The sequence below is a fragment of the Mustela erminea genome, chromosome 19 (assembly GCF_009829155.1).
Source record: "Mustela erminea isolate mMusErm1 chromosome 19, mMusErm1.Pri, whole genome shotgun sequence".
Lineage (NCBI taxonomy): Eukaryota > Metazoa > Chordata > Mammalia > Carnivora > Mustelidae > Mustela > Mustela erminea.
Genome location: NC_045632.1, coordinates 42,220,073 through 42,244,529, shown reverse-complemented (window position 1 = coordinate 42,244,529; position 24,457 = coordinate 42,220,073). Strand labels below are relative to the sequence as shown.

The window sequence follows — 24,457 nt, the reverse complement described above, 5'->3', positions numbered from 1 at the left end:
CCAGCAGCCAGGCCATGATGGGCAAGGGATATCAAGCTGTTCATATCACAGCTGGCATATCAGATAGTCCCCTTGTCAGTCTTGACTCATCTGTGCGTGGCCCCTGGCTGCCTGCAAGGACACCATCTGTGAATCTTGGGCTAGGGCCCAGGGAACTTTCTGGAACTCCATCTGTTGTATATGGGTATGAGATGGGATGAGCTTTGAGGTCTCTGAAGCCCTCTGTCAGGTGTGTCTGGCTCTGCTATTTCTGGCCCGTGACTTCTCAGGCTTTGGTTACCATGTCTACAAAATGGGAACAACAAATCATAGCTGGAGAGGTTGGCGCAGGGATTAGATGACATGTATGAACATGCCCAGCTATGTCCATTTGTGCTTATTATCATGCCCACAGCACAGGGGCTGACACACAGTAGGTACTAAGTACAGGTCAGTGAGATGAATGAATGGAGCCTTATTTATTTATTTATTTTTAACTTTTTTTGTTAAGTAGCCTCCATGTCCAGTGTGGGGCTCAAACTCACAACTCAAGAGTCACATGCTTTACTGATTGAGGCAGCCAGGTACCCCTGAATGAAATGAGCCCTAGAACAAACAGTGTGGGGCATAGCAGCTGTGTGAGGAGGGCTGGAGATACTGAAACCCAGCCAAGTTCCCTCTGCAAATTTTTGTTACTAGAGGGAGGGGGAAAGGTGTGGCATCCCACAGAGGGAAGGTGGGTATGGAGTGGCGGGGAAGGGTATCTGCATTGCCCCTCTCTAGGCAAACCACTGTTTTGGAGAGAATGGAACAGAAGAAAGCAGCAGCAGGAGGGGGACACAGATTCATGGGACCTGTCCCATCCAAACAAGAATGGTAAAAGTGTTCGTATTGAGATATGACTATATGCCAAGCATTTTACCTCTGCATTTCATATTGTTATTTACATCTTACAACAAGCCCCATACAAACATTATCTCTGTTCTATACAGGAGGAAGCTGAGGCTCACCCAAGATAAATGGGACAGAAACAGCTAGTAAGTGGCAGAGCTGGGATTTGAAGGCTGGGCTGTCCTAGGTGTGTTACTAGGACAGATTCAGTTTGCTCCAGGGCAGCCAAGCTCAGCCCACAGAGCTGGGAGGACCAGGAGGTGGGAGTGGGGATGTCTCAAGGTCATGTCCTGGTCTTGGTTTCTGGAGCTCCTGGCCATACCTAGGCTTGTGGTGAGCCTGGCCTGTTGGGGAATGCCTGGGGCCTGACTAGCCCAGTGTGGATGCAGTTCCCTTGGCAATGAAGAAACACTGCTGAAGTCCTGGGTTCAGGTTACTGGAGGGGAAACCCAGCCCTAATTCCTCACACAGCTCCCTGCTGGGAAGTATCACAGCTATGCCGCATACCTATCTTCTGCTGGACATTGGGGGGTTATTTTCAGGGGTAGGGGGGGTCATAAACGGCCCAGGCCAGGGTTCCTGATGGGAAGTGGTTTGCTGGCTTTTGAGGCTTGTGTCCTGGCTGGAGGCTCCACCCAAGATGAAATTCTTGCTACTGGATCTCATCCAGGAAGCTAGGGCCAGTAGGGGGTTGCCCAGGCCCCCAAGAACACAGGACCATGGGAGGGACAGTAGTGGCCAGGTCACCCCTCAGTCTAGCCCCTGCCTACTTTGAAGATCTCAAGACCAGAGGGTCCTGTGTGAACCGCCTCCTACTTACCTAGCCAGGCCTTCCTCATCCCAAGGCCCCCTGAGATGTTGCCAAGGAAACTGATAGAGCCTCCAGAGAGCCCCACCCAGGTCTCCATAGCAACCTACCACAACCCACCAGGATCTCCATCAGTGATGTCACCTGAGCCTGAATGGGCAACCCCACCCCCACCCCACCACACTCATCACAATCAAACGTCAGAGTCTGATAACAAATCCCTGTCACAAAGCACCTCATAGCCTCCCTCGCCCCCCATCCTCACACACCCAGACATGAGTCAGGGAGGGAACAGGTCATTTTATAGCTGGGTACCCTGACGCAGGGAGAGGAGGCAAGACACAAGCGTGGAGGCAGAGACAGGTCTAGAAACCAAGCTCCCTCATTATATCTCCTCCCCTCCATGCCCTGGAACCCACCCTAGTTCTAAGGGGTAGGTGAGCTCTGGGCAATGGGGACTCCACATGGTGGCTCATCCCACCCACCAGCTCCAGCCCTGCCCCAGCTGCACTCTACATCTATGCTCCTAGATGGGAGTCTGAACCTCCAGGCCCTGCATATGCCCTGAACTACAGGCCCATCTGGGACCAGAAGGAAGGAAACAGACGTTGAAGACTTACAGCAGCTGAATCCAGCCCTGGTCCAGTCCCACCCCTAGCCACTCCTACTGCCATCTGACACCTGTCTGCCAGGATTTCCCCAACTTTGGGCAACCTCCAGCCCAGGAGAAGAACAACCAGGAGCAGAAAGTCCAGGAAGGGCGAGGACCAGGTATTTTTAGCAGAGTTGCTGGCAGCTGTCTGGGGGGTGCTGGGAGGTGAGGTGGTGCTGACTGAGTTCATCATTTCCCTTCTCTGGACCTCTATTCCCTCCCCCCAAATCAGGCATGCATCTCTACCTGCAGTACACTGCCAGAGCACCTCCTTTTCTTCACCCCCCACCCCAAAGTTCTCCACGTGCTCCCCGAGGCTCACAGGGTGACACTAACCCTCACCCTGAAGGTCAGGCTCATCAGGTAGAACCTTCAATTCCCCAGGGCAGGGAGGGGAGGTAGGCAGGACTTGGCGCCAAGACTTGAAGCTCAGATTTAGGACCCTTCAGTTCTACCTCATATAAGGGCCCTTTCGGGAGGGGGTGTCCTGAACAGAGAAGGGTGAAGTCTGTCCAGCCTGTATTGGTCGGCTTGCTTGGGCTGCAGGCCAGGGCTGGGGGAGAGCAAAGGAAGAATTCACTGTTAAAGGGCCAGAACTAATTCTTCCCCAGAGGGGAGCTGGCACAGTTGGCTTGTCGGGCTTTCCCCCTTGACCCCAGCCATGTTGATACCCCCAACTCCAAGCCCCTCCCACATACCTCTCAACCTAGTCCCCCTCCTGGTTCCTTCCCTGCCTTCCACCCCACACACGCTCTGCCCGGGCTTTGTCTGTCCAGTTGGTTGGGGCGGGGTCTCGGTGGGTGCGAGGTCCTGGGAGGGGGGCGGGGGATTCCCCCGAGGGGGAGGAGGACCGACACGTCAGCCCCCGCAGCAGCGGGGACGTGGGTGAGGGCGGGGGTGGGGGCGGGGGCGGGGGCGGGGGCGGGCAGACACTTAAATAGGCAGCTCTGGAGCCGGGACCCAGAGCGGACCGAGGAGGAGGCGGCGGCTGCGGCAGCGTCGGGTGTCCGAGCCAGGGTCTGCGAGGGGACTGTGTCGGGGCCTGGAACCTACTTCTCTTGACCGTGTCCGTGTGCGGTTGGGTGAGTGTCCTGGCGGAGCGGGGTGCAGGTGGTCGCACCGTCCAGGGTACGGATGGATGGACGAGTCGGGAGGGTGGCTCACGAGTCAGCGCGCCAGGACCTCCACGGCCGGGAGGGGACGGACCGCTGTGTCCTCGACGCAGGCCCTCGGCCCGAGCGTCGAGCCTGAGCCCGGCGTCAGGCAGGCGCGCCGGGGGTCCAGCCTCCCATACCGTCTGTCCCACGGCTGACCCTGCCGTCCCCACTCCCGTTCCTCAGACGGCGTCGGGCGCCATGACTCTGAATGGCGGCGGCAGCGGAGCCGGCGGGAGCCGCGGCGGGGGCCGGGAGCGCGAGCGCCGTCGAGGCAGCACACCCTGGGGCCCCGCGCCCCCGCTGCACCGTCGAAGCATGCCGGTGGACGAGCGTGACCTGCAGGCGGCGCTGGCTCCGAGCGCTCTGGCGTCGGCCGCGGCGGGGACCGGGGCCCAGGGTGCGGCGCTCGACTGGCCCGAGGGCTCCTCCGAGTCGCTCAGCTCAGGGGGCAGCGACTCAGACGAGAGCGTTTACAAGGTGCTGCTGCTGGGGGCGCCTGGCGTGGGCAAGAGCGCTCTGGCGCGCATCTTCGGTGGTGTAGAGGATGGGCCTGAAGCAGAGGCTGCAGGTGAGGGGCTGGGACTATTTAAGGGAGGGGAGATGCCAGGGGAGGAATGAGGGCACGGGGCTGGGGACCTGAATTAAAAGCGGCGCATACCATGGCACTTTCAGAGTCATGCCTCTACCTACCCATTTCACAGATGGGGAAACTAAGGGAGAAGGGACCTCCAGCCCTTGGTAAGGGAAGAAATGCCCAGAGTAGCAGTCCCAGGCTGTACCTGAGGCAACTCTGTAGGATGGGGATAGGACATCCCTCCTTGCCAGGGGTGGCAGGAACACAGCCAGAGGGAGTTTCTAGGAGAAGAGCCCTAGGTGACCAAGGCTCCCAAAGAATGTGACAGTCACTATTCTAACTTAGGCTGCTATGGTCAGAGCTACCCTGGGGCCCATGCAACAGGAGGGCGGGGAAAACAGGAGGGGCAACCCAGGACATTGCCAGCTTGGGGAAGGGTTGTCTAGGTGAGGTCAGGCACAACATGTCCTCTACATCCTGCTTCTCAGCACTGCCACCTCTTTGTCGCATAGTGACCATCAGTGGAGGGAAAGGTTGGCGGGGGTGTGGGGTGGGGTGGGGGGGTGGGGAGCCCTCTATGGTGAAGTTGGAGGGTGTGGCCAAAATAGGAATCCTGGCACATGGTGTGGGAGGGTGGCTTTTGGGAACCAGCAGGTAACCTGACTGCTAGTCTCCTACCTAGGGCACACGTATGATCGGTCCATCATGGTGGATGGAGAAGAGGCATCACTCTTGGTCTATGACATTTGGGAGCAGGTAGGCTGCAGGCTGAGACCCAGGCCCGGGTGGGAGGGCTAACCTGGGGTTAGGAGCCTGCTTAGAGGGACAGCCTTGTAGCCTGGGCATGGGACCAACTGGCAGATATGCATGTGTATGTGTTCCCCAGGATAGCAGCCGCTGGCTACCTGGTCACTGCATGGCTATGGGGGATGCATACGTCATCGTGTACTCAGTGACAGATAAGGGAAGCTTCGAGAAAGCCTCAGAGCTGCGGGTCCAGCTGCGGCGGGCACGGCAGATGGACGACGTGCCCATTATCCTAGTGGGCAACAAGAGCGACCTGGTGCGCTCTCGAGAGGTCTCCTTGGATGGTGAGCAGGGAGTGGGTCGGAAAGGGAGGGACATCCTGGTTGGCCTGTGGTCCATTAAGTCTTGGCTCAGCTCAAGTCCCTGGGGATCATAAGTGGCTAAAAATGTTCAGGAAGAATACTTGAGGGGGAGAGGGGGAAAGCTGCTGCCCTCCCACAGGACTCCCAGAGGGCTGAGAGGCCTGGGGGAAGGACCAGATGCGCTGGGGGTGGGGGGAGGAAGCTGCTGGGCACTGAGCTGGGCCACCTCAGGGCCTTCCTCTCCTGTATCCTTTGGCCCCGGCCTGACAGATGAGGAGTGAGGAGAGTGCAGGGAACTGGGCTAGGAGGTCAGAGCATGGATTCAGGGCTGGGGCTGGTCTCGGCATGGTCTTGACTCTGGGGAGGATCTGCCCCTCTTGGGCTCAGTATTCTCTATGGCCCTCAGAACTGAGTCCCTCAGAGGAAACTAGCAGTGACTTGGTGACATCCTCCTCCCAATTTCACTGGTTATTCATCATCATATAACATCGAACCATGAAATATTAAGGTGCCCATCAAAGCTCTCCTTGTCTTGTGTTGACTGCTAAGGCATTTCCATTTGAGTATCAGGCTTCAAATTATTTCCATAAATGAGTTTCCTCTTGTGAGCCTTTGTGAGCTCCTTAAAGGTGGGCACATTTTGCCAGTTAGGTGACCCAGCAATGCCTTGTATCCTCTGTAGGGGACCTGGGGTCTGTGTTTCTGGGGACCACCAGGGCTCCATCTCTGACCCCTGGATTCCTGAGTGGTAGCTGCTGTGGGGTGGCTAGAGTTTAACCAGCACATCCCTGTCCCCACCAGAGGGCCGGGCCTGTGCCGTGGTCTTTGACTGCAAGTTTATTGAGACATCAGCAGCGCTGCACCACAACGTCCAGGCCTTGTTCGAGGGTGTCGTGCGCCAGATACGCCTGCGCAGGGACAGCAAAGAGGCCAATGCACGTCGACAAGCAGGTACCCGGCGGCGAGAGAGTCTTGGCAAGAAGGCAAAGCGTTTCTTGGGCCGCATCGTAGCACGCAACAGCCGCAAGATGGCCTTTCGTGCCAAGTCCAAGTCCTGCCATGATCTCTCGGTGCTCTAGACGCCACAGACCCATACCGCGTTGTGCATACAAGTGGACAGATTGGTGGGCTGGCCCACCCAACTGCCCTAGGTGCCTCAGGGCTGGCTCAAACTCTGGGCATACCCCACCTCATGGTTATGGACAGAGAGATGATGCTGCCCAGGCAGCTCCCACGGGCCATCAGAGGCTGGGCCCACAGTGATACGTGTATAGGCCGGTGTATATGTGTCCCAAGCAGCAGCCCGAGCCCAGCCCGTGGGGCAGGCCTGTGTGTGGGGATGGGACTCCAGCTTTCTCCACACTTGGGGTGTGCATGCTCTGAAGGGAGGCTGTTCAGTGCAGTGTTTATTTGTTTACATGCAAACTTTTGTAATAAAGACTATTTCCTGATAGATCAGGGCTGTTGACTCTGTGTTTCCTCCCGAAGGGGGCTGTAAAAGTAGGGGGCGTTCCTGGGGTTGAGGGACAGGGCCTCACTGCCCTACCCTAGCGTGTGGCCTTGACTCTCCTAATATTTGGGCTCCAATCTAGCCAAATGGACCAGAAGGGCAGGTGTGGCTTGTGACCTGACCGGAGATCCAAGCAGTAGGAGGAGACAAAAGCCCCTTTCAGCCCGCTATCCAGATTTTTCTCTTGCCCTGGGGCCTGGCATTGCCTAGCTAATTAAGGGTTCAGTCACCCCGCTATATATAAGGAAAACGTAGGCTGTCTGAGGGACCATGCCCTGCCCCCGTCTCAAGGCCAAACAAAAATCCTGGGTCTGTCTCCATTTTGCCTCCCGAGGGGCTGGAAATTTGCTGAGGTAGGGTAGCTGTGGAATACTTACGAGATTCCCCAGCTGGGAAAGGAGGAGGTGAGTGGCTGGGGCTGGGCTACTGAGCAAGGGCCTCACTGCTCTCTCCTCTGGGAGGGGCCAGGAGAGAGCATCCCATGCTCAATGTTAGGTAATGTGGTCTTGGCAGGAGCCCCTCTCCGGGGCCCTCCCTGCCTAGAATGAGAGGCCTTGCATTTGTGTGGGAATGTGTGTATGTTCACTGATTGCTAGAGGTGTGCCTGTCTCCCTGCCACCCACACCCGCCACAGGTGACTGCTGGGACTTTCCCCATATTGTTTTGGGAAGGAATAGCTCCATTTAGCAATGGCACATGGGAAACTGAAGCGATTGCCTGCGGTCGCACAGGTGGAAGTGGCTGAGTATGGACTGGTATATATGTCTGCTGGTCTCCAGAACCGAAAGCAGCCTGTAGTGAGGCATGGGACAGTTTCTGAGAAGGTTCTGGGCAAGATACATTTCCTTCATTGGTTCAATTTATTTACTCCACAGACCCCTAGGAGCTCTTGCAAGCTGGTTAGAACACTGATGGCAGTTGTTCAATGGCAGAAGGTGTCAAAGCCACTCCTTAAGGTGCAGGACCTCCCTTGACTCACCCACACACCCCCCAGGGCAGTGTTAACTGCTCCAAGCTGCTGCGGCTCTCCATTCCCAGCCTGCAACATACGTAGAGGCATGTGGAAGGCATGGTTTTCTCAGAGCAGGTGAATGTCCTGAGGCCTGAAGCAGAATCCAAGCCTTCTCAGCCCTGCTATTTATTGGCTGTTTGGCCCTGGGCAAGCCACTCAGCATCTCTGTGCCCTAGGGTGTGACATGGGGACAATGACCCTTCAGAATGGAGGTGGGGGGGATAATGAAGTCATGTGCTTAGAGCAGTACTGGGTGCATGGCAGGAGCTCAACCCATATGAGACCCCTTCAACAACTCCACCGTGCCCTGCTCCAGGCTGAGGTGCCTGGGGAGCCTGAGTGGCCCTGAGGCAGGTGCGCTGGGCTTGTGGCAGACAAGGTTGGAGGCAGCTGAGGGGTCCCCGCCCATCCTCCAGATATGAGGTGGGAAGGACTCAGGGAAGACCATGGGAAACTCCAAGGACAAGGATGGACTGACAACGGGGTCACTGACCCTTCCCCCACACACCCCTCCCCTTGTCGGATTCCCAGGCCCCAGAAGCTTCTCCTGGCTCCACTTGGCTGCCCTTGGTGGGGGAGGGGGCCTCTGGCAAGCCCTGCGATTCTCTCAAGGTCACCTGAGCTGGCTCAATCTGCTCTTCCTTCTCAGAGGCACGAGACAGGCTGTTGTCCCTGGCTGGCTGTGTCAGCAGCCGGTGCGAGCCCTCAGGGAGCCTCAGGAGATCTCACGGGCTGCTGTGTCTCCCACCCACTGGTCCCACTGGTGGGTGGTCTAGAGCCCCAAATATCCAGTTCAGGCCATGCTCATTTATCCTTTGTGTGGAACCTCCAGCTCCTTGTTTTTGGTCAAGTTAGAAGCTGGCAAAGCTAAGGAAGGGCAAGGTCATTACCGGGTTCCTGAGACCTGCCCTGGAGGGGTTCCAGTCTGATGAAAGAGATAGACAACAACAATCTGGTGTCTTTTCTGCTTTGATGGTGGTAGCACAAGGCATGGAGTAGAGGGTATTCCCAAAAAAAGAATCCTGAACCAGCCTGGGAGCCCAGGGAAGGTTTCCTGGAGAAGGGAACATTTGAGCTGAGTACTGAAACCTGAGTAGGTGCTCAGTAGACAGGTGAAGGGAGGGAAGGGCATTCCAGACAAAAGGAACAGAGTGGGCCAAGGTAGAGCTGCATATGCTGATCCACAGTGGAGAAGTGCGACTGAGTCCGGAATCACAGAAAAAGAAGTAATGTCCAAGCCCAAGAGCCAAGAAGTCCCCACTGGGCTGTATAGGAACAGGAGCAGTGCCAGGCCAATGATCTCCCCACCTCCTGGGGCTGGCAGTCACGGATGCTGAGCAGCCCCCAGCTTTCCAAAGTCAATGAGTAACCTGGGGGGCTGGGCACGGCCAGGCCTGCTGCTGTGGGCCCAGTGGTGTTTTCCATTCCTGAGCAAGCATGGCTGGACCGCCTACCTGCTCAAGTGTCCGCCCTGCCCTACCCCACCCATCCCGGCCTGGCCAGCACTCCCTGGAGAAAGAGCCCTCTCACCTGGCAGCTGGACCAAGGGAGCCCGCCTTAGGCACCGGAGGGTGCTCTGGAGTGGAGGGGTGAGCAGGGCTGAGGCTGGGGTCGGTGGTAGGTGAAGGAATAACACTGTCCTATCCAGCCTTTGTTCAGGGGAAGAATTGCCAGGAATGGCTGGAGTGGTTGTCCATTGCTCTGCAGGCCCAACTCCACGCTGTGTGCTGGCAAATACGAAGACAAGGGCAGGACTCCCTCCCTCAGGGGACTCTGTGTCTGAAGGATGGCAGTGGGTGGGAAAACAGGGCACAAGACCCTGAACCGTGGGTCCTCTGTTCCAGGAGGAATTGTCCTGTGGTAAAGTCCTGTGTGACCTTGGTCGGGCCTTGCCCTTCAGGCTTCGCCTCCAGCATGAGGTGGCTGCAGAAAGTGACCCTCAGAGTCATCAGGGTCTTTCCAGCTTCAGACTTTTGTGATATTTGGGGTGGCTGGGCAATTACCACTTTGGGACCTCCGTACAAACTGGGGAGGCTATGTCAGGAAGGAGCCAAAAGTGTGGAGGTGAAACACCAATGGAGATTCTTGTGGGGGCAGGAACCGAGAGACAGGATGGCTGGGCCTGGGGGCCTGGGTGGGCCTGCTTGAGGAGCTGGATGGCACTCAACCCTGCAGGTGATGGGGACCCATGGACTCTAAGGGGAGGAAGAGGAGGCCAGTCTGTCTTGAGGTCCCTCTGGCTATTGGTATGGAAGGATGACAGTGGGTGGGGGGCAATGTCCAAGTGGATGGGACGGGGAGGGGCAGCTCTGAGAGTACAGAAGGACAGGGGCAGGAGAAGGCCTGGCTGCCTTTCCCATAGTGACAGGTAGCAGGAGGTCCAGCTTCTGGAAAAGGCTGGAAGAAGGGACAGTTGCACCCTGTGGGGCCTGTGGAAGCCATGGCTTGGGCTGAGTGGGAGTGAAGGGAGGGACCCTCTCTAGGAGGAGAGTATTAGGAGGGAATCCTTGCCTACCGATCCTGGCTGGATCCTTACTGCCCTGTCCCTCAGGCCCATCCTGACCATGGTCCCTGCCTGGCTGTTGCTGCTTTGCCTCTCCATAGCCCAGGTGAGCTGGGTCCCACTCATCTCCTTCAGACCCTGGCCTTGGGAGTTGGCACCCTTCTCTCCCATTCCACCTGGGCCAGTTGCACTGACCATAGAAGGGACGAGTTGTGGGAGGGTGTGCAGAGCTGACTATAGACCTCGTTGTGGGATCAGGAGGTCAAAGGCCAGAAGGTGGTTGGGCTAAGATATGGCCAGGCCCCTAGAAGGGGCAGAAATTCCACTTCCTTGTCAGGCACCCATGATAGGAAGGTAAAGCCTGGAGACAAGGAGAGAATCCTCCCCTAGGTTTTCCCCGAAGACCAGTATGCAGAACTGAAGGTGGAAGTCCCCGAAAACTATGGTGGAAATTTCCCTTTGTACCTGATCAAGGTGAGCCTAAGAACTGGGTGGGCTGCCCTCCCCCAGGTCACGCTTCCCCTGCCTCCAGCATTTCTATCTCTTTCTTGCTCTGCCTTTCTTTCAATCCTCGTTCCCAAACAGAATGTGATAGAGTGTGAGAGACTAACAAAATGTCAATTCCAGTAGAAAGTAGAGTTTTAAAAAACTATTGGTGGTGGGGTTTCAAGCTTTAGAAAGGAGGGTGGGGAGTACTGGGGCGCATCAAGTACAGGAGAAAGGGCTCTGGCTTTGAATGTTGGTCCTGTGATTTACTGGCTATGTGACTTCAGGCAAGTGCTAGCCCTCTCTGAGCCTCAGTTTCCCCACATATAAAATGGGGCCAATGGGTGGAGGGGCATCCCCCAGGCCTGGTTCCCACTGCCTTTACCTCTGCTCTCCTCCATAGCTGCCACTGCCCCCTGAGGAAACAGAGGGCAAGATTGTGCTGTCGGGGACCCCAGGCATGGTAGCTGAGGGCCTCTTTGCTGTGGATCCAGAGTCTGGCTTCTTGCTGGTGACCAGGGCCCTGGACCGAGAGGAACAGTCCGAGTACCAGCTGCAAGTACGACCGGGCCAGTGTCGGGGAGAATGGTGTAGGCGGGCCGGGGCGCTGACGACCCTTCCTTTCCAGGTCACCCTGGAGACTGAGGATGGACGTGTCTTGTGGGGCCCACAGCCTGTGCTTGTGGATGTGAAGGATGAGAATGACCAGGTGCCCCACTTCTCTCAGTTCATCTACAAATTTCAGCTGAGCCTGGGCACCAAGCCTGGTGAGTGCCCAGGGCCACCAGCGAACGACAGGTCAGGTGGGCCCTGAGGAGAGAATAGAGAGTAAAGAGATGGCCAGCCATTGGCATAAGGACAGGGCAGCCAGGGGCCAAGCTGCCCCCTCCCATTTCTGTCCCATCCTGCTCCATACCCCACTGAGAGTCCTCCAGTCCCTTCCACTCTTGGCCTCAGATGGCTCCCCTGCAGAGTGGGCTGAAAATCTGTGGCTCACCTCCAGCTTCCTGACACAAGGATAGATATAGAAGGAAGTACCAGAGAGAGATGAGGGAGGCGGGGAAACTCTCCCCACCGCCCTGCACCCCTTACCGCTTGCCCTCTCCACACACACCAGGCATCCCCTTCCTCTTCCTTGAGGCTTCGGACGGGGATGAGCCGGGCACAGCCAACTCCGATCTCCGATTCTACATCCTGAACCAGGCCCCAGCCCAGCCTTCCCCACACATGTTCCAGCTGGAGCCTCAGCTGGGGGCTCTGGCCCTCAGCCCTGAAGGTGAGCCTGAGCTGGGTGTGATGAGGGGAGAGGGTCAGGGAAAGCTGAGGAAGGCGGCATGTGAGCTGCCATGGAAGGGGGGGTCGGAGCTGGAGAGAGGAAGAAGAAAGAGCATTCTAGGTGGAGAGTGGCAAAGCAAAAGGCTTGAACCATGCATGGAGAGAAAAAATTGTATGAACAGAGTAGCCTCAGCCCTACAGTCTGGACCCCAAGCCTAAGGGGCAAGGATAGGAGAGACCTGGGGGGTTGTAGCCTAGGATGTTCCTAGGAGAACTTTGGACTGATTGTAAGGGAGTTCAGGCCAGAGGCACAGGCTGGGGATGGAAAGAAAAAACCATATACCCACCCAGCCAGTCCCCCATTCACCCATTTGCCACCCAACCACATACACTGCCATTTACTCAAACAGCTATCCAAAAGAACGCATGCACACACCCAACTCCCCATCCATTTCCTAGCCAGCCATCCACTCATCCAGCCAGTCATCTACACATCTACACATCCCCCCATGGACCCTCATCCTGCTCCTAGTCATCCAGTCCATCAGCCATTCACTGTGTGCATAGATATGGAAATGGCTTTGCAACTTCCAAGCCCTGCTTGGGTGCTCACTCCGGTGCTCAAAGCACCTCTTGCCTTTGGGCCCAGAGGGCACCTGAACACTTGCCATATGCTTGGCTTTGTGTTTGTTACTCACTGAGAAGGAAGCCCTGGACTCCTGCTCAGCTGGCCACCCTGCCCCTTCTAGGAAGCACCAGCCTAGGCCAGGCTGCGGAAGGGCTCTACCAGCTATTGGTACAGGTCAAGGACATGGGTGACCAGGCTTCGGGCCACCAGGCCACTGCCACCGTAGATGTCTTCATAGTAGAGAACACCTGGGTTCCCCTAGATCCCGTCCACGTGCCAGAGAATCTCAAAGTTCCATACCCACACCCCATAGCCCAGGTGAGTGTGGCTTCCAGGGGCTGAAGTCGCCCCATGGCTGGTACAGCTGGGCCTGAGTCTCAAGATTTGGGGGGTGGGTCTGAGGCCCAGCTTAACCCCTGTTCCTCCCCTACCTATATTTCTCCCTCTACTGTCCCCATTGGCTCCCATCATGGAGTAGGGTCTCCAGGGCCCTGGGACCAGAGCCACAGCCCCTCACCTATCATCCTCTGGCCAGTGTGGCTCTGGGCCGTGACCTGACCTTGCCCCAGGCTTCCTTAGGGAGAACAGCTGCTACCTCCCTGCTGCCATGGGGATTGTCACCCAGGCTTGGAATGTCTCAGACTTCCTCGAGGAATGCCCTGGGGTCAGGCCTGGCCTGGGAGGGCAGAGAATAATACAGCCTGGTCCTTGAGGCACTTTGGGTGGGGACCAGCCTTGGACCAAGGCCACCAGGGACTTGCTACAAGTGTCACAAACAAGAGGACCCTACCTGGGCTCCAGGGAGGAGAGCAACTCGCTTGAGGTCCCCCAGCAGCAGGGGCCCAAGCTCCTCACCCAGGAAGAGTTGTGGCATAAGAGCTGACAGCCCCTGTCCCTCGTCCCAGGGTGCCCTCCTTCCGTGTCCCCCTCCCAGGTACACTGGAATGGGGGAGATGTACATTATCACCTGGAGAGCCAGCCCCCTGGCCCCTTTGATGTGGATACAGAGGGAAAAGTCTACGTGACCAAGGAGCTAGACCGAGAATCCCAGGCTGAGGTGAGATGAGGGGGAAGCCAGGAGGGCAGGTTGAGGGGTGCCCGGTCAATGTCCGGTTGGCTTCTGGGGGTATCACATCCCCCGCAGGCACTGAAACAGTGGAAGGGCACCCAGAAAGCTGGAGCTGGCCACCGGAGGGGAACGCAGACCCTGGCCAGGCTGAAACTGCCCTTGGCCTTCATCTGAAGCCCCCCACTGCCCACTTCAGTACCTGCTCCAGGTGCGGGCTCAGAACACCCACCGTGAGGACTACACAGAACCTCTGGAGCTGCGACTGGTGGTGATGGATGACAATGACAATGCACCTGTCTGCTCTCCACGGGACTCCCCAGTCAGCATTCCTGAGCTCAGCCCCCCAGGTGGGCTATGCGTCTTGACAGGGGATGGGGGAGGGTTGCGTCCTTGGGAGCCGTCCCATTCTGCTCTTCTCTGAGATGGGGCCAGCCTTAGGCCCTTCCATCCATGCCACGAGCTCAGGTTTGGCCCAGCACTACAGACGAGGGGGCGGAATGGGGCTTCCAGATTGGGCTGTGGTCCCACCTAGGTGGGTGCTGTCTTCACAGGCACCAAGGTGACTAGGCTGTTGGCAGAGGACATGGATGCCCCCGGTTCCCTCAATTCCCACATTGTGTATCAGCTGCTGAGCCCTGAGCCTGAGGAGGGAGCAGATGGAAGAGCCTTTGAGCTGGACTTCACCTCAGGCAGTGTGACACTGGGGGATGCCCCGCTCCGTGCTGGCCAGAACATCCTGCTTCGGGTGAAGGCCGTTGACCGAGGTGGAGCTGAGGGTGGTAAGTGCCCGATGGTGACCCAGGTTCTCTCCCTCTCTGTTCCCTTCCTGCTCTCTCCAACATGCCCTCTCCTGCCTCAGGCCTCAGCAGCACGTGTGAGGTCGCTGTCACAATCACAGATATCAATGACCATGCCCCCGAGTTCACTGTTTCCCAGGTAAGCAAGAACAGGGGAGGAGACCTTGGGAAGGTACTGATGAGGGGCTCACAGCCCCTCTGCATCTCTCCAGATTGAGCCTGTGAGCCTTCCTGAGGATGCAGAGCCAGGGACTCTAGTGGCCACACTCATGGCCACTGATGCTGACCTTGAGCCTGCCTTCCGCCTCATGGACTTTGCCATTGAGGCAGGGGATATGGAGGGGACCTTTGGCCTGGATTGGGAGCCAGACTCCAGTCATGTCCAACTCCGACTCCTCAAGGTAAGGGGCTGGGGCTGGGGAAGAGGCACATGTGGGTATACCCACGTGAATGCACAAGTGTGCCCTGGCCCAAACAGTGACCCGGACCCCATTGGTTCTAGAACCTCAGCTATGAGGCAGCTTCCAGTCACAGGTTGGTGGTGGTGGTCCGGAGCGTGGCAGAATTGGTGGGGCCAGGCCCAGGCCCTGGAGCCACAGCCACAGTGACTGTGCTGGTGGAAAAGCCGGTGCCACCCCCCAAGCTGGACCAGAGCTACGAAGCCAGTGTTCCAGTCAGCACCCCAGCTGGCTCCCTCCTGCTGACCATCCAACCCTCAGAACCCGTAAGCAGTCCCCTCAGGTGAGCCAGAAGCCCAGCCTCTAACTGGACTGGACATCCCCTGCTCCCCAGGGATGACCCCCAGGGCCTCAGAGCGGACTCACATTGTTCCTCTAACAATGCTAACGTTCCTCTAACCAATGCTAATGGCGAGGTTGTGAGTCCTGAGGGTGGGTCAGAGCTGGAAGAGTTGGGTAGGGCATGGAGCGGAGAGTTAAGACTCCACGCAAGCTCAGAGGCTGCCTCCTGCACTGTCCTGGATGCCAACCACCCCATCCCTCACCCAGACTGCAGCGCAGACGAGTTCTATTCCCCGGCCCCATCCTGTCCCTTTAGGGAGTGACCTGAGATTAGTGGAGTTGCATTAGGCTCTGATAGTCCCCCCCTCTGCCCCCAACAGTATCCAAGATTCAAGCCCTGGCCCTCAGCAAGTCCCTAAAGCTGGGGAGAGAAACTGGGCACCCTGGGTGCTTCTGCCACCCCCAAGTCACAGAGAGGATGTGGAACTTGAGCAGGTCACATGGGCCGGGGGGGTGTCTCTGAATAAAACCCCATATATGGTCCCAGTGCCTCCCTCCCCCACCCCCCCATCTTCTCTGGGCCTCAGGTTCTCCCTGCTCAATGACTCAGAGGGCTGGCTCTGCATCAAGGAGGTCTCTGGGGAGGTGCGCACAGCCCGGCCCCTGCAGGGCGCCCAGCCTGGGGACATGTACACAGTGCTCGTGGAGGCCCAGTACGAAGGTATGGCCGGGCATTTGTGGGGCCTCCGTGAGGGACAGTAAGCCTTGGGGAGATAGAGAGATGGATAGGGCTGAGCTTCCTTCCTGGGGTCCTTCCTGGCATCCACTCTGCCCCTGGCAGGAAAGAGGAATGAGGGCTGGGGCCAACGTCGGTCTCTGAGATGCCTGGCATCCACATCCCCTCTCAGACCAAGCTCCTCACTGGACACTTACAATCCTCCAAGCCTGCCCCTCGGCCCTGCAGGGCCTCTCAGGTGTTGGCTTCAGATGTAGGCTAGGAGCAGAGGCTGTGGGGCCAGGCAGGTGGAAGGAATGCTGGGGGCCGTGTCTCTGCAGGCCAGGACGTAAGCCAGGCTGGGCCACTGAAGCCAGGTATGGAGGACTCTGAATGCCACACTGACTGGATGAAAAGCTGGCCCTGACATGGCTCTATCAGGGAGGCAGCTCTGCTCTGGGCTGGACTGTCCTGTGGTGCATGACAGACCCAGCAGAGCGAGTGTCCCTATAGTCAGGGCATCTCCACGGGCCCTGACACTGGTGGCTGGGGTGGGGCGGGGGCTGGGGGTGAGAGCAAGCGGGGTATCCAGAAAGGCACAGAAAGGCCTGGCAGCCATTTGGATAGCGAAGGGGACAAGGTGCACGGTGAGGAAGAGACAGGAGCGAGGATGCCGCTGGGGGTGGCAGTGGAGGAGGCGGGCAGTAGAGCTGGTGTGGCCTAGATGCTGCAGGGTAAGATCTCCCGGCCTGGGACTAGCTCACACGGCCTCCTCCGCAGACCGGCCAACACTGAGCACCTCTGCAACCCTCGTGATCCACTTCCTGAAGTCTCCGTTTGCCTGGGCCCCAACCCTGAACCCTGTTCCCACCCGCCACCTCTGCACGCCCCGCCAGGACCATGGCGTGGTTATCAGTGGACCCAGAGAGGACCCTGACCCGGCTGGTGGGCACGGTCCCTACAGCTTTGCCCTTGGCCCCAACCCTACGGTGCAGCGGGACTGGCACCTCCAGGCTCTCAACGGTGTGTGGTGGGGAAAGGTGGAAGACCGTGGCCAAGGCGGGAGGCGGGGGTGGGGGGGCATCGGAGATGAGATGGCCCTGTGCTGTGGAGGCGGGGCTGGGCCTCGGGCCTGCCCGGACTAGGGACTAGGGTCACTGCTTGTGGTCCCACAGGTTCCCACGCCTACCTCACCCTGGCCCTGCACTGGGTGGAGCCACGTGAGCACGCAGTGCCTGTGGTTGTCAGCCACAACACTGGGACCTGGCAGCTCCTGGTCCGAGGTAAGGTCAGGGCTCTGTGTGCCTGCAGTTCCCGAGGCGACCATTGGGGTGCAGGGGGAGGGACTGGGTACAGCGCACAGAGGCACTGCATGCAGAAGAGTAGGCGCCCACCCCCACACATAAATATACACATGTGCCCCAAATCGTCTTTCAACTGGCTGCTCAGAAGCCTCTGAGCAGCTGGAGCTCCAGCCCCCAGACCCTTACCTTCCCCCATCCCCTGTCCCCCAGTGATTGTGTGTCGCTGCAACGTGGAGGGGCAGTGCATGCGCAAGGTTGGCCGCATGAAGGGCATGCCCTCGAAGCTGTCGGCGGTGGGCATCCTCGTGGGCACCTTGATGGCGATAGGTAATGGGTGCGGGGCTCGCTAGCAGGGGAGGATGGTGGATGCTCAGAGTTATAGCCTCCGGGTACACAGTGCCCTGTCCCGCGGGGCTCCCCAGGGCTGGAGAAGGAACCCCACAGCTCTCCTAGTCATCTGTTCCTCCTTCATACTATCCTACTCACCATCATCATCATTGATGACAGCATTTGCTCTTCTGTGATTATACATTGACTGTGTAATATAGGATTATCAGAGTCAGTCCTCACAACCCTGTGAGGTAGATTGTGGCATCGCTCCATTTTCCAGATGAGGTCTCTAAAGTTCAGAGAGGTCAAGTGACTCGTCTGAGATCACACAGCCAGAATGTGGCAGAGCCCAGGTCTTCCTAGCCTAATCCTTTTAGTCCAAGCCTCCCTCTTTATCCCCTTGATTTCTTTGGCCCTCTGGATTTCCCTTGGCTGGTTTTTTTGTTGGTGGTGGTGGTGGTTCTAGCACAATGCTTCCTGTGTCTATGGGAACAGCTCAGTGGCTCCCAGATGACTTCCACCAAACTGTTCCCCGGAGAAGGGGAAGGAGGCTGGGGTGTTCTGGATAGCCGCAGTCCAAGCAGTCAGGCTTCTTCTGGGCCCAGGACCACAGTCATATGCACCCAGCATTGCAGATGCTGCTTAGGAAATTTTACTACCCTATTAAACCAATAGCAACAGCAGGGTGGTGGACCAATCCCATGGCTCCTCCTGAGAGCTGATGCATCCTTCTTGGGCCTCTCAGGCATCTTCCTCATCCTCATCTTCACTCATTTGACCTTGGCGAGGAAGAAGGATCTAGATCAGCCAGTGGACAGCGTGCCCCTGAAGGCGGCTGTTTGAATGGTCCAGGCAGCCCCAGCTGGGAGCTTGGCCTCTGCCTCCATCTGGGTTTCCTGGGAGAGGGCCCAGCACTGTGGATCACTGGGGGCTAGGACAGAGTTGGAGCCCCTTCCCCTGCCTGTGGTGGAGCCAACATCACCAGACAAGTCTGTAGAGCCTGAATACTGACTTGATGGGCCGCCCATGGGAATGTTCCATATGGGGCCATGTTTGTCCACCAATAAAGCCTCAGAGAGCAGACAGGGCCTGTGCCTGCTTCTCAGAGTCATGTGAATGTGTGCATTACTCATGTCAACCTTCATTCCTTTCACATCTCCTACTGCGCAGAGAGTCTAGGGACTTGAGGGACAAGCCTGGGTCCCCTTTGAGGAGGGATATGGGGGCATCACGTTGCTTCTTGGTGAGAACATGAGGTTGGAGCACTGTGGGTCATTTTTCCGGGCATTTGGAGACCATGGCTGCAGACCCTGGATGGGTCAAGTTGAGGATGATGTCCTTTAGAGTGCATTCTGTGTTTTCCGGGACACAGAAAACTGTGTTTGCTAGGGGAGGGCTCCTGTGCTTATGTGGGAGCACACTGCTGTATTTGCATGTGGGTGGGCAGAGGTCCCATAATTTTAAGAGGGGTCTGTATGGGAATCATGAGGGTCTAATCGGACTGAAACAGGAGAGGTGAGGTTGGGAATGGGTCCCTCTGCCCCAGCACAGGCCCCAGGGCACCTCTGGATTTCATATACATGATGGTCAATGTACTGGGGCAGGGTCTGCAGAAAGTCAGAGAAAGGGGGAATCAGAAGGACAGGAAACCCCATGGCTCACCCTAGAGATGTCCCTGCCCCTGCCCCTAGTGAATGAACCCTTTTCCCTGACCCAAGATTAAACCATGACCCTGGTGCTCTGCTGAGCCCTGACCACACCTCTGGGCGGAGCTCCAATCCCTGACCCTTGACTGACCCTAGATACACACTGATCCTCCATGCACCCATCCCAACGGTCTCTGGGGAGCCAGGGGGGGACTTGCTGTCCCAGGCACCCCGAGCTGATGATGGTAAATCACGGGGAAGGGAGAAAAACAACCTCTGTGGGGCCCAGGCCCTATTTTTAGGAGATAATCTCTCTGCTCCTGGCAGATTCTGTGGGATGGGGGCCAAGCCCAACCAAGAGAGATGGGGTGGGCATCCTGGTTGGTCTGAGAGTCTGAGTGACTCACAGAGGATCCCCAGCCCAGGAATGAACTCTGAGGCCGGTCCCCGCCATCCTGAGCCCAGGACGCACGTATGCGCGCGCGCACACACACACACACACATACATCCCAACTGGAGGTTCTGCTAACTACTGCGGTTCAAGCAGAGCTTCCTGCCCCTTTCCCAGGATTCTCTATTCGGCCTGCATCCACTTAGAAATCCCCAGGGTGCAAAGCTCTTCAAAGGTAGCATCTCATCTGATCTTCCCACCAACCTGTGAGGGCAGGATTATTGGCCCCATTTGCCCCTGGAGTTTCTTGAAAGTCAGAGAGGTGAAGGGCTGCCTCTGAGAGTCTTGGAAGCAGAGTGCAAGGTGGGACTGTCCGGCCGAGGTTAGAATTACTTCTCCTCAAGTGTCCACAGCCTTCAGCGGGCCTCCCACAAGATCCCTGAGAAGGGGCTTAGAGATCAACAGGCCAGTTCCTTCTTGTAAAAATGGGAAAGCGAATCATGAAGAAGTGAAGGGACCTTCCCAAGTCCAGCCAACAGCACCTGAGCTGGGACCGTGGTGTCACCCCACTCTCTGGGTCTTTGTTCTGGATGGATGGACAGGTAGTTAGGTGGATGGGTGAGTGGGCGGGCAGGTTGGTGGATGGGTGGATAGGTGGATGGGTTGGTAAAGAGGTCGGTGGGGCACCAACAAAGGAAGGAGTGGATGGTGACAGGGCAAATTAAAGCACCTGCCCCAGCTTGAGGCCTTTTTTGCTTTGGCTTCCAGGCCCCAGGCCACCCTCTGACTGTGTCAGTTCTGGTGCTGACCAGAAGGTCCATAATCCCCAGGGATGCAGACTCACTTTCCCTGAGAGTCTGTGGACAGAAGCCTCTCCATGATCTGCAGCCCATTCTATAGAGGAAAGTGAGGATCAGAGAGGGGTCAGGCCTCCTCCTGGGTCCCAGAGGGTCAGAAGCACAGGGCCAGTACTGGTCTGTGGACTTGGCTGTGGGTCAGTGAGTGCTGGTAGAGACTACCCTCGGGAGGCAGGCCTCATTCTGCAGGCAGGGCCTAGCTGCTAAGCCAAGGTGAGGAATAACTGAGAGCTCAGTGTGGATAAAGGAACATGAGGTCCATGCCCTGCCTCATCTTTGCTGTGTGTTCCCAGAGGAGTCACTTCACCTCTCTGAGCCTTGGTTTACTTGTTAATAAAACAGGACTCACAAAAATGGAGTTGTTGAGAAGACCATATGAGATGATCCCTGCTAAACTGTGTTTAGCACAGCACTGGGCCCACAACAAGAGCTGAGTACACGTGACTTTCCTTGCTGCACGAGGCCCATACTGCAGCCCCCTACTCCCACATTCCCCAGGGGCCCCATGAGGTCCAGGCTTTTGGGAGGGAGTTTGAAGGGGAGCCCCAACTCTAGCCCCAACATGGCCCTACTGGTGACCCTGGGCAAGACACCCCCTCCAGCCTTGGCTCCTGGCCAGGTCTAAAGTTCTCTCTGCGGAGACGTTGAGGGGTCTCACGGGGTTCAGACTTGTCGGGAGCTTTGGGGAGTCATAGGGTCTGCCCCAGTGGGGAGCTCTTTCTCCCCCTCTCCCAGGCCCCTTTCAGAGGCACAGGACCAGATCAAAGGGACCCAGCACTGAGGAGAGGATTGGGAGGCGGGCTTGGAAAGAATGTAAACATGAGGATATTTTTAAACTTTTTCCAGCCCCAGAGATTAAGGCTCTTGAAGGGAGAGGCCCAGAAGTCAGTCTGGCCCTCACTCACAGAGAAACAGTCTGGGGACCTCAGAGACTCTGATCCCACCCACACCTACCTATATCCACCCCAGGACCCTAGCTTGGGCCTCAGGGCAGTTCCTCCTCTGATCACACCTCCAGAGGTCCTGCTGCTATGGGATAGCATGTTTCTAATGAGGGGACCTAAGAGATATGGGAGGATCCAAAAGATTTCAAGGGTTATGGGGGCCTACCTGGCAGGGCTAGTGTTGAGAGACTGAGATTAGGGACCCCTTGGTGGCCCTGTCATTCCACCAAGTGCACACACATGCATGCATGTGTGTGTATGTGTGTGTGTCTGTGTGTGAATGTGGGTGTGAACGTTCATATTAAAGTCAGATCTGCATGGTGTCACAGTGTGGGAGTGTGCCGGAACTCACCCCAGCCGCTCCCTTCCTCCCCTTCCCTGACCCCTCTCCCCAAGACTGCTTGGATCAGTGGGGGTTGGCGGGGGGGTGGTGAGGCTGGCAGGAGGTAGGCTCCAGGGGAAGATGAAGAGGGCAAGGGGGCTGGCGGGGAGGGGCCTGGGCCAGGTCTGAGCTATGCAGTGAGTCAGGCTGTGGGAGCTGCAGGGGCCACTGACGTGGTGGTGGGGGCGGGAGAGGGCTGCTTCCTTCCCCGCCACCCCCCAGGTATCACAGTGACTCAGGAACTTGGACACCAAGCTCCCTACATCTCCTCACTCTGGTGTCACGGTGACGCTCACCCTGGATTCTATGACAACAGCTTCTTCGCTCTGAGTGATTCTGCCACCCTCGCACACTCGTGCGACACAGTGGAGCACACACCCACAGGAGTGTCATAGGGAGACTTGAAGAGGGGAATCAGTCACAACATGACCCCCTACCTTGTACTCATGTCCTAGGGACTCCCACAGCGTTACCCCGTCCAAATTCCCACTGATTGGGAAGTCAGAGGGTCAGGGTTCATGAGGGTGTTTGACAGCCCGGCCAGGCTGTGGTTACCAGGACAACAAAGGGCTCTAGCCCCAGGAGAGGCCTCGCTGGATGTTTGCCAGTCTCCAGGGGGCCGTTGGGCCTCCTTGTCCTGCTTCTGGACCCAGAGAGGGACGAGTATGCAGCTCCAGGTCACACGGTTCCTCAGCGGAGGGCAGGCCCCAACAAGGTGGCAAGCTGCCTTCCACAGTGAGGCAACAGAGGCCAAGGTCGAGGCCTGGCCCTGTCTCCTAAGATGCTGTGGGACTTCGGACCCAGGACAGTGAGGGGAGCTGGATAGGGCTAGAACTGCTGCCTCAGGGGGCCTGGTGCTTGCCTGAAGATGTCGCTGTGTTGTCCCTGTGTGCCTGCCCTGTCGCAGGGGTTGTTGCTATTCTTACCTACTTAGTGGTAGCCACAGGGTCAGAGATAGTGGCTGGGTGGGAGGGAGTCATGAGTACCAGCCCCTTATCTGACACATTCTCTGGAAACTTGGCCAGGGCTGCCAGCTTTGGGGGCCTTGGTAGGGGGACAGTGAGATGGTCACACGGACTGGGTTGGGGGATGGGCTCACTTGGGACAAGGTCTGCAGCAGCTGCCTCTTGCCTGCACAGCCCAGCAAGGTCCCATCAGAAGTGGGACTTCCAGGGGAACATCTTCCCATGTGGTCATTAAGACCCGCAGGTTGTCCTCAGCTTCCCACCCAATCCCAATGATAAGACACAAGCCCGGAGTTTCTCATGCCCCAGAAGACAATGTGTTGGGTTCCCCGGTGAGTTCATAGGCAGGTGCTTCCTCTAGAAGAAGAGCACTGTACTGTGAGCTGCAGAAGCCCAGGTCAGCCACAGTCCTGCCCATGTCTCAGCTGTGTGACTTTATGTAAGTTGCTTCCCCTCTCTGAGATTCAGTTTCTTCATCCCTTTCCTAGGCTGTTTTAAGAACAAAGTCCAGTAAGGAATTCGGCCTGAGGGCTGCAGGTGTGTGTGTGGGTGTGTGTGTGTGTGTGTGTACGTGTCCATGCACATAAGCTCTGGTGGGTGGCCAGGATGGGGAGAGGGAGGCACGCAGGTCCCCCATCCTGGAGACTCCCGCCTCATGGATTTTCCATTGGCACGTCGGCACCCTCTCCCCCAAAATAGGCCCTAAGAGCCGTGTGCGACAGAGCCCAGACTGAAGGGGACTTTTTTTAGCTGCCCTTTGATTGTCAGCTCTCAAACGGCCACTATTTCAAGCCCCAGCGCCTACAGGAGTAGGGCCAAGTGGGGGCTGTGGTCAACTTGGTGGGCCTGGCTGGCTCCTGGAAGGCAGCCTCTGGGGGCCAGCCCTGCCCTCTGATACCCGGCACTGCCTGTTGGGGGGAGCATGGCATCCCCTGTGTATTGGGCTGAGGGCTTTCCATCCACCTCTGGGGAAGCTGCAGATCTGGCAAAATCCAACCTCATTTATCGGGCTCACCCTGCAGGCCGCTGGCCAGGGCTGTGGAGAGAAGAGCACATTGCGGGGATTAACTGAGATAGTATGAGCAAAGCCCTTACTTAGCGCAGGGGCTGGCATGTCAGGCGCCCTCAGAAAATGGGAAAAACTACTATTTTTTATGTTGTCATTACAGCGACGGTCATTCTTGTTTTTGTTGTTACAGTAACATTTTTTAAATCAGGTTTCCTTCCAGTCTTTTTATTTAAAATGGATTTATGTTGCTGAGTTCAGGCAATAATATTCCTCCAGGAACACAACTGGATTTTGTAGAAAGGAGCTCCTCCAACTCGGCTGGGGTGTTCCTCTCTGTATTCTGGACCCCTGAGATTGTACCTGACATTTCAGAATGTCTTTGATATGCCCGCAGCTTCTGCCATCTCAAATGCCATCAACCCCTGCCCCCATAGGGTTTCAGGGTCCCAGAAGGTCAAGTTCTACATGCTGGATCCCCAGACAGCTCCAGATTCTAAAACCCTCTGGTTAGAACCTAAGGAAATGGGCTTGTTTCCACAGTTAGATGTGAGGAAGAATTTTCCAGCTGTTCAGATGTGGAAGATTTGGCAACGGGTCATGAGGAGAAATGAAGATCCTCTTGGCCTCCGGTCATAGTGTGTGTGTGTGCAGGGGGTGTGGACTGCCAAGAAGAGGGGAAGAGGAGATGGGGTAGAAAGCCAGATTCTGGGAAGTGGCTGGGAAG

At 57.2% G+C, this 24,457-nt stretch overlaps 2 protein-coding genes across 5 annotated transcripts; both read left to right on the top strand.

The window, feature by feature from the left end:
- The first annotated feature begins 505 nt into the window (after window positions 1–505).
- RRAD (RRAD, Ras related glycolysis inhibitor and calcium channel regulator) lies at window positions 506–6,625 on the top strand. Of its 4 annotated transcripts, none has more exons than XM_032325553.1 (6): window positions 506–1,016; window positions 2,254–3,412; window positions 3,671–4,055; window positions 4,744–4,817; window positions 4,948–5,152; window positions 5,972–6,625. In XM_032325553.1, exons 3-6 carry the CDS (start codon window positions 3,686–3,688, stop codon window positions 6,247–6,249), a joined length of 927 nt encoding a protein of 308 aa, XP_032181444.1. In that variant the 5' UTR covers window positions 506–1,016; window positions 2,254–3,412; window positions 3,671–3,685; the 3' UTR covers window positions 6,250–6,625. The 4 variants fall into 4 exon arrangements, with proteins under 4 accessions (XP_032181444.1, XP_032181443.1, XP_032181442.1 ...); XM_032325552.1 differs by having other exon boundaries at window positions 2,209–3,412; XM_032325551.1 differs by lacking the exon at window positions 506–1,016 and having other exon boundaries at window positions 1,051–2,449; window positions 2,563–3,412.
- A 2,484-nt stretch (window positions 6,626–9,109) lies between these two features.
- Window positions 9,110–18,648, top strand: CDH16 (cadherin 16). Its single transcript, XM_032325878.1, has 18 exons — window positions 9,110–9,281; window positions 10,244–10,301; window positions 10,586–10,669; window positions 11,085–11,240; window positions 11,310–11,448; window positions 11,799–11,957; window positions 12,706–12,902; window positions 13,519–13,641; window positions 13,850–14,000; window positions 14,205–14,432; window positions 14,513–14,589; window positions 14,663–14,851; window positions 14,953–15,191; window positions 15,778–15,911; window positions 16,686–16,928; window positions 17,081–17,188; window positions 17,420–17,536; window positions 18,285–18,648. The coding sequence occupies exons 1-18, from the start codon at window positions 9,130–9,132 to the stop codon at window positions 18,380–18,382; spliced, it is 2,652 nt and encodes an 883-aa protein (XP_032181769.1). The 5' UTR covers window positions 9,110–9,129; the 3' UTR covers window positions 18,383–18,648.
- The last annotated feature ends 5,809 nt before the right edge of the window (window positions 18,649–24,457 follow it).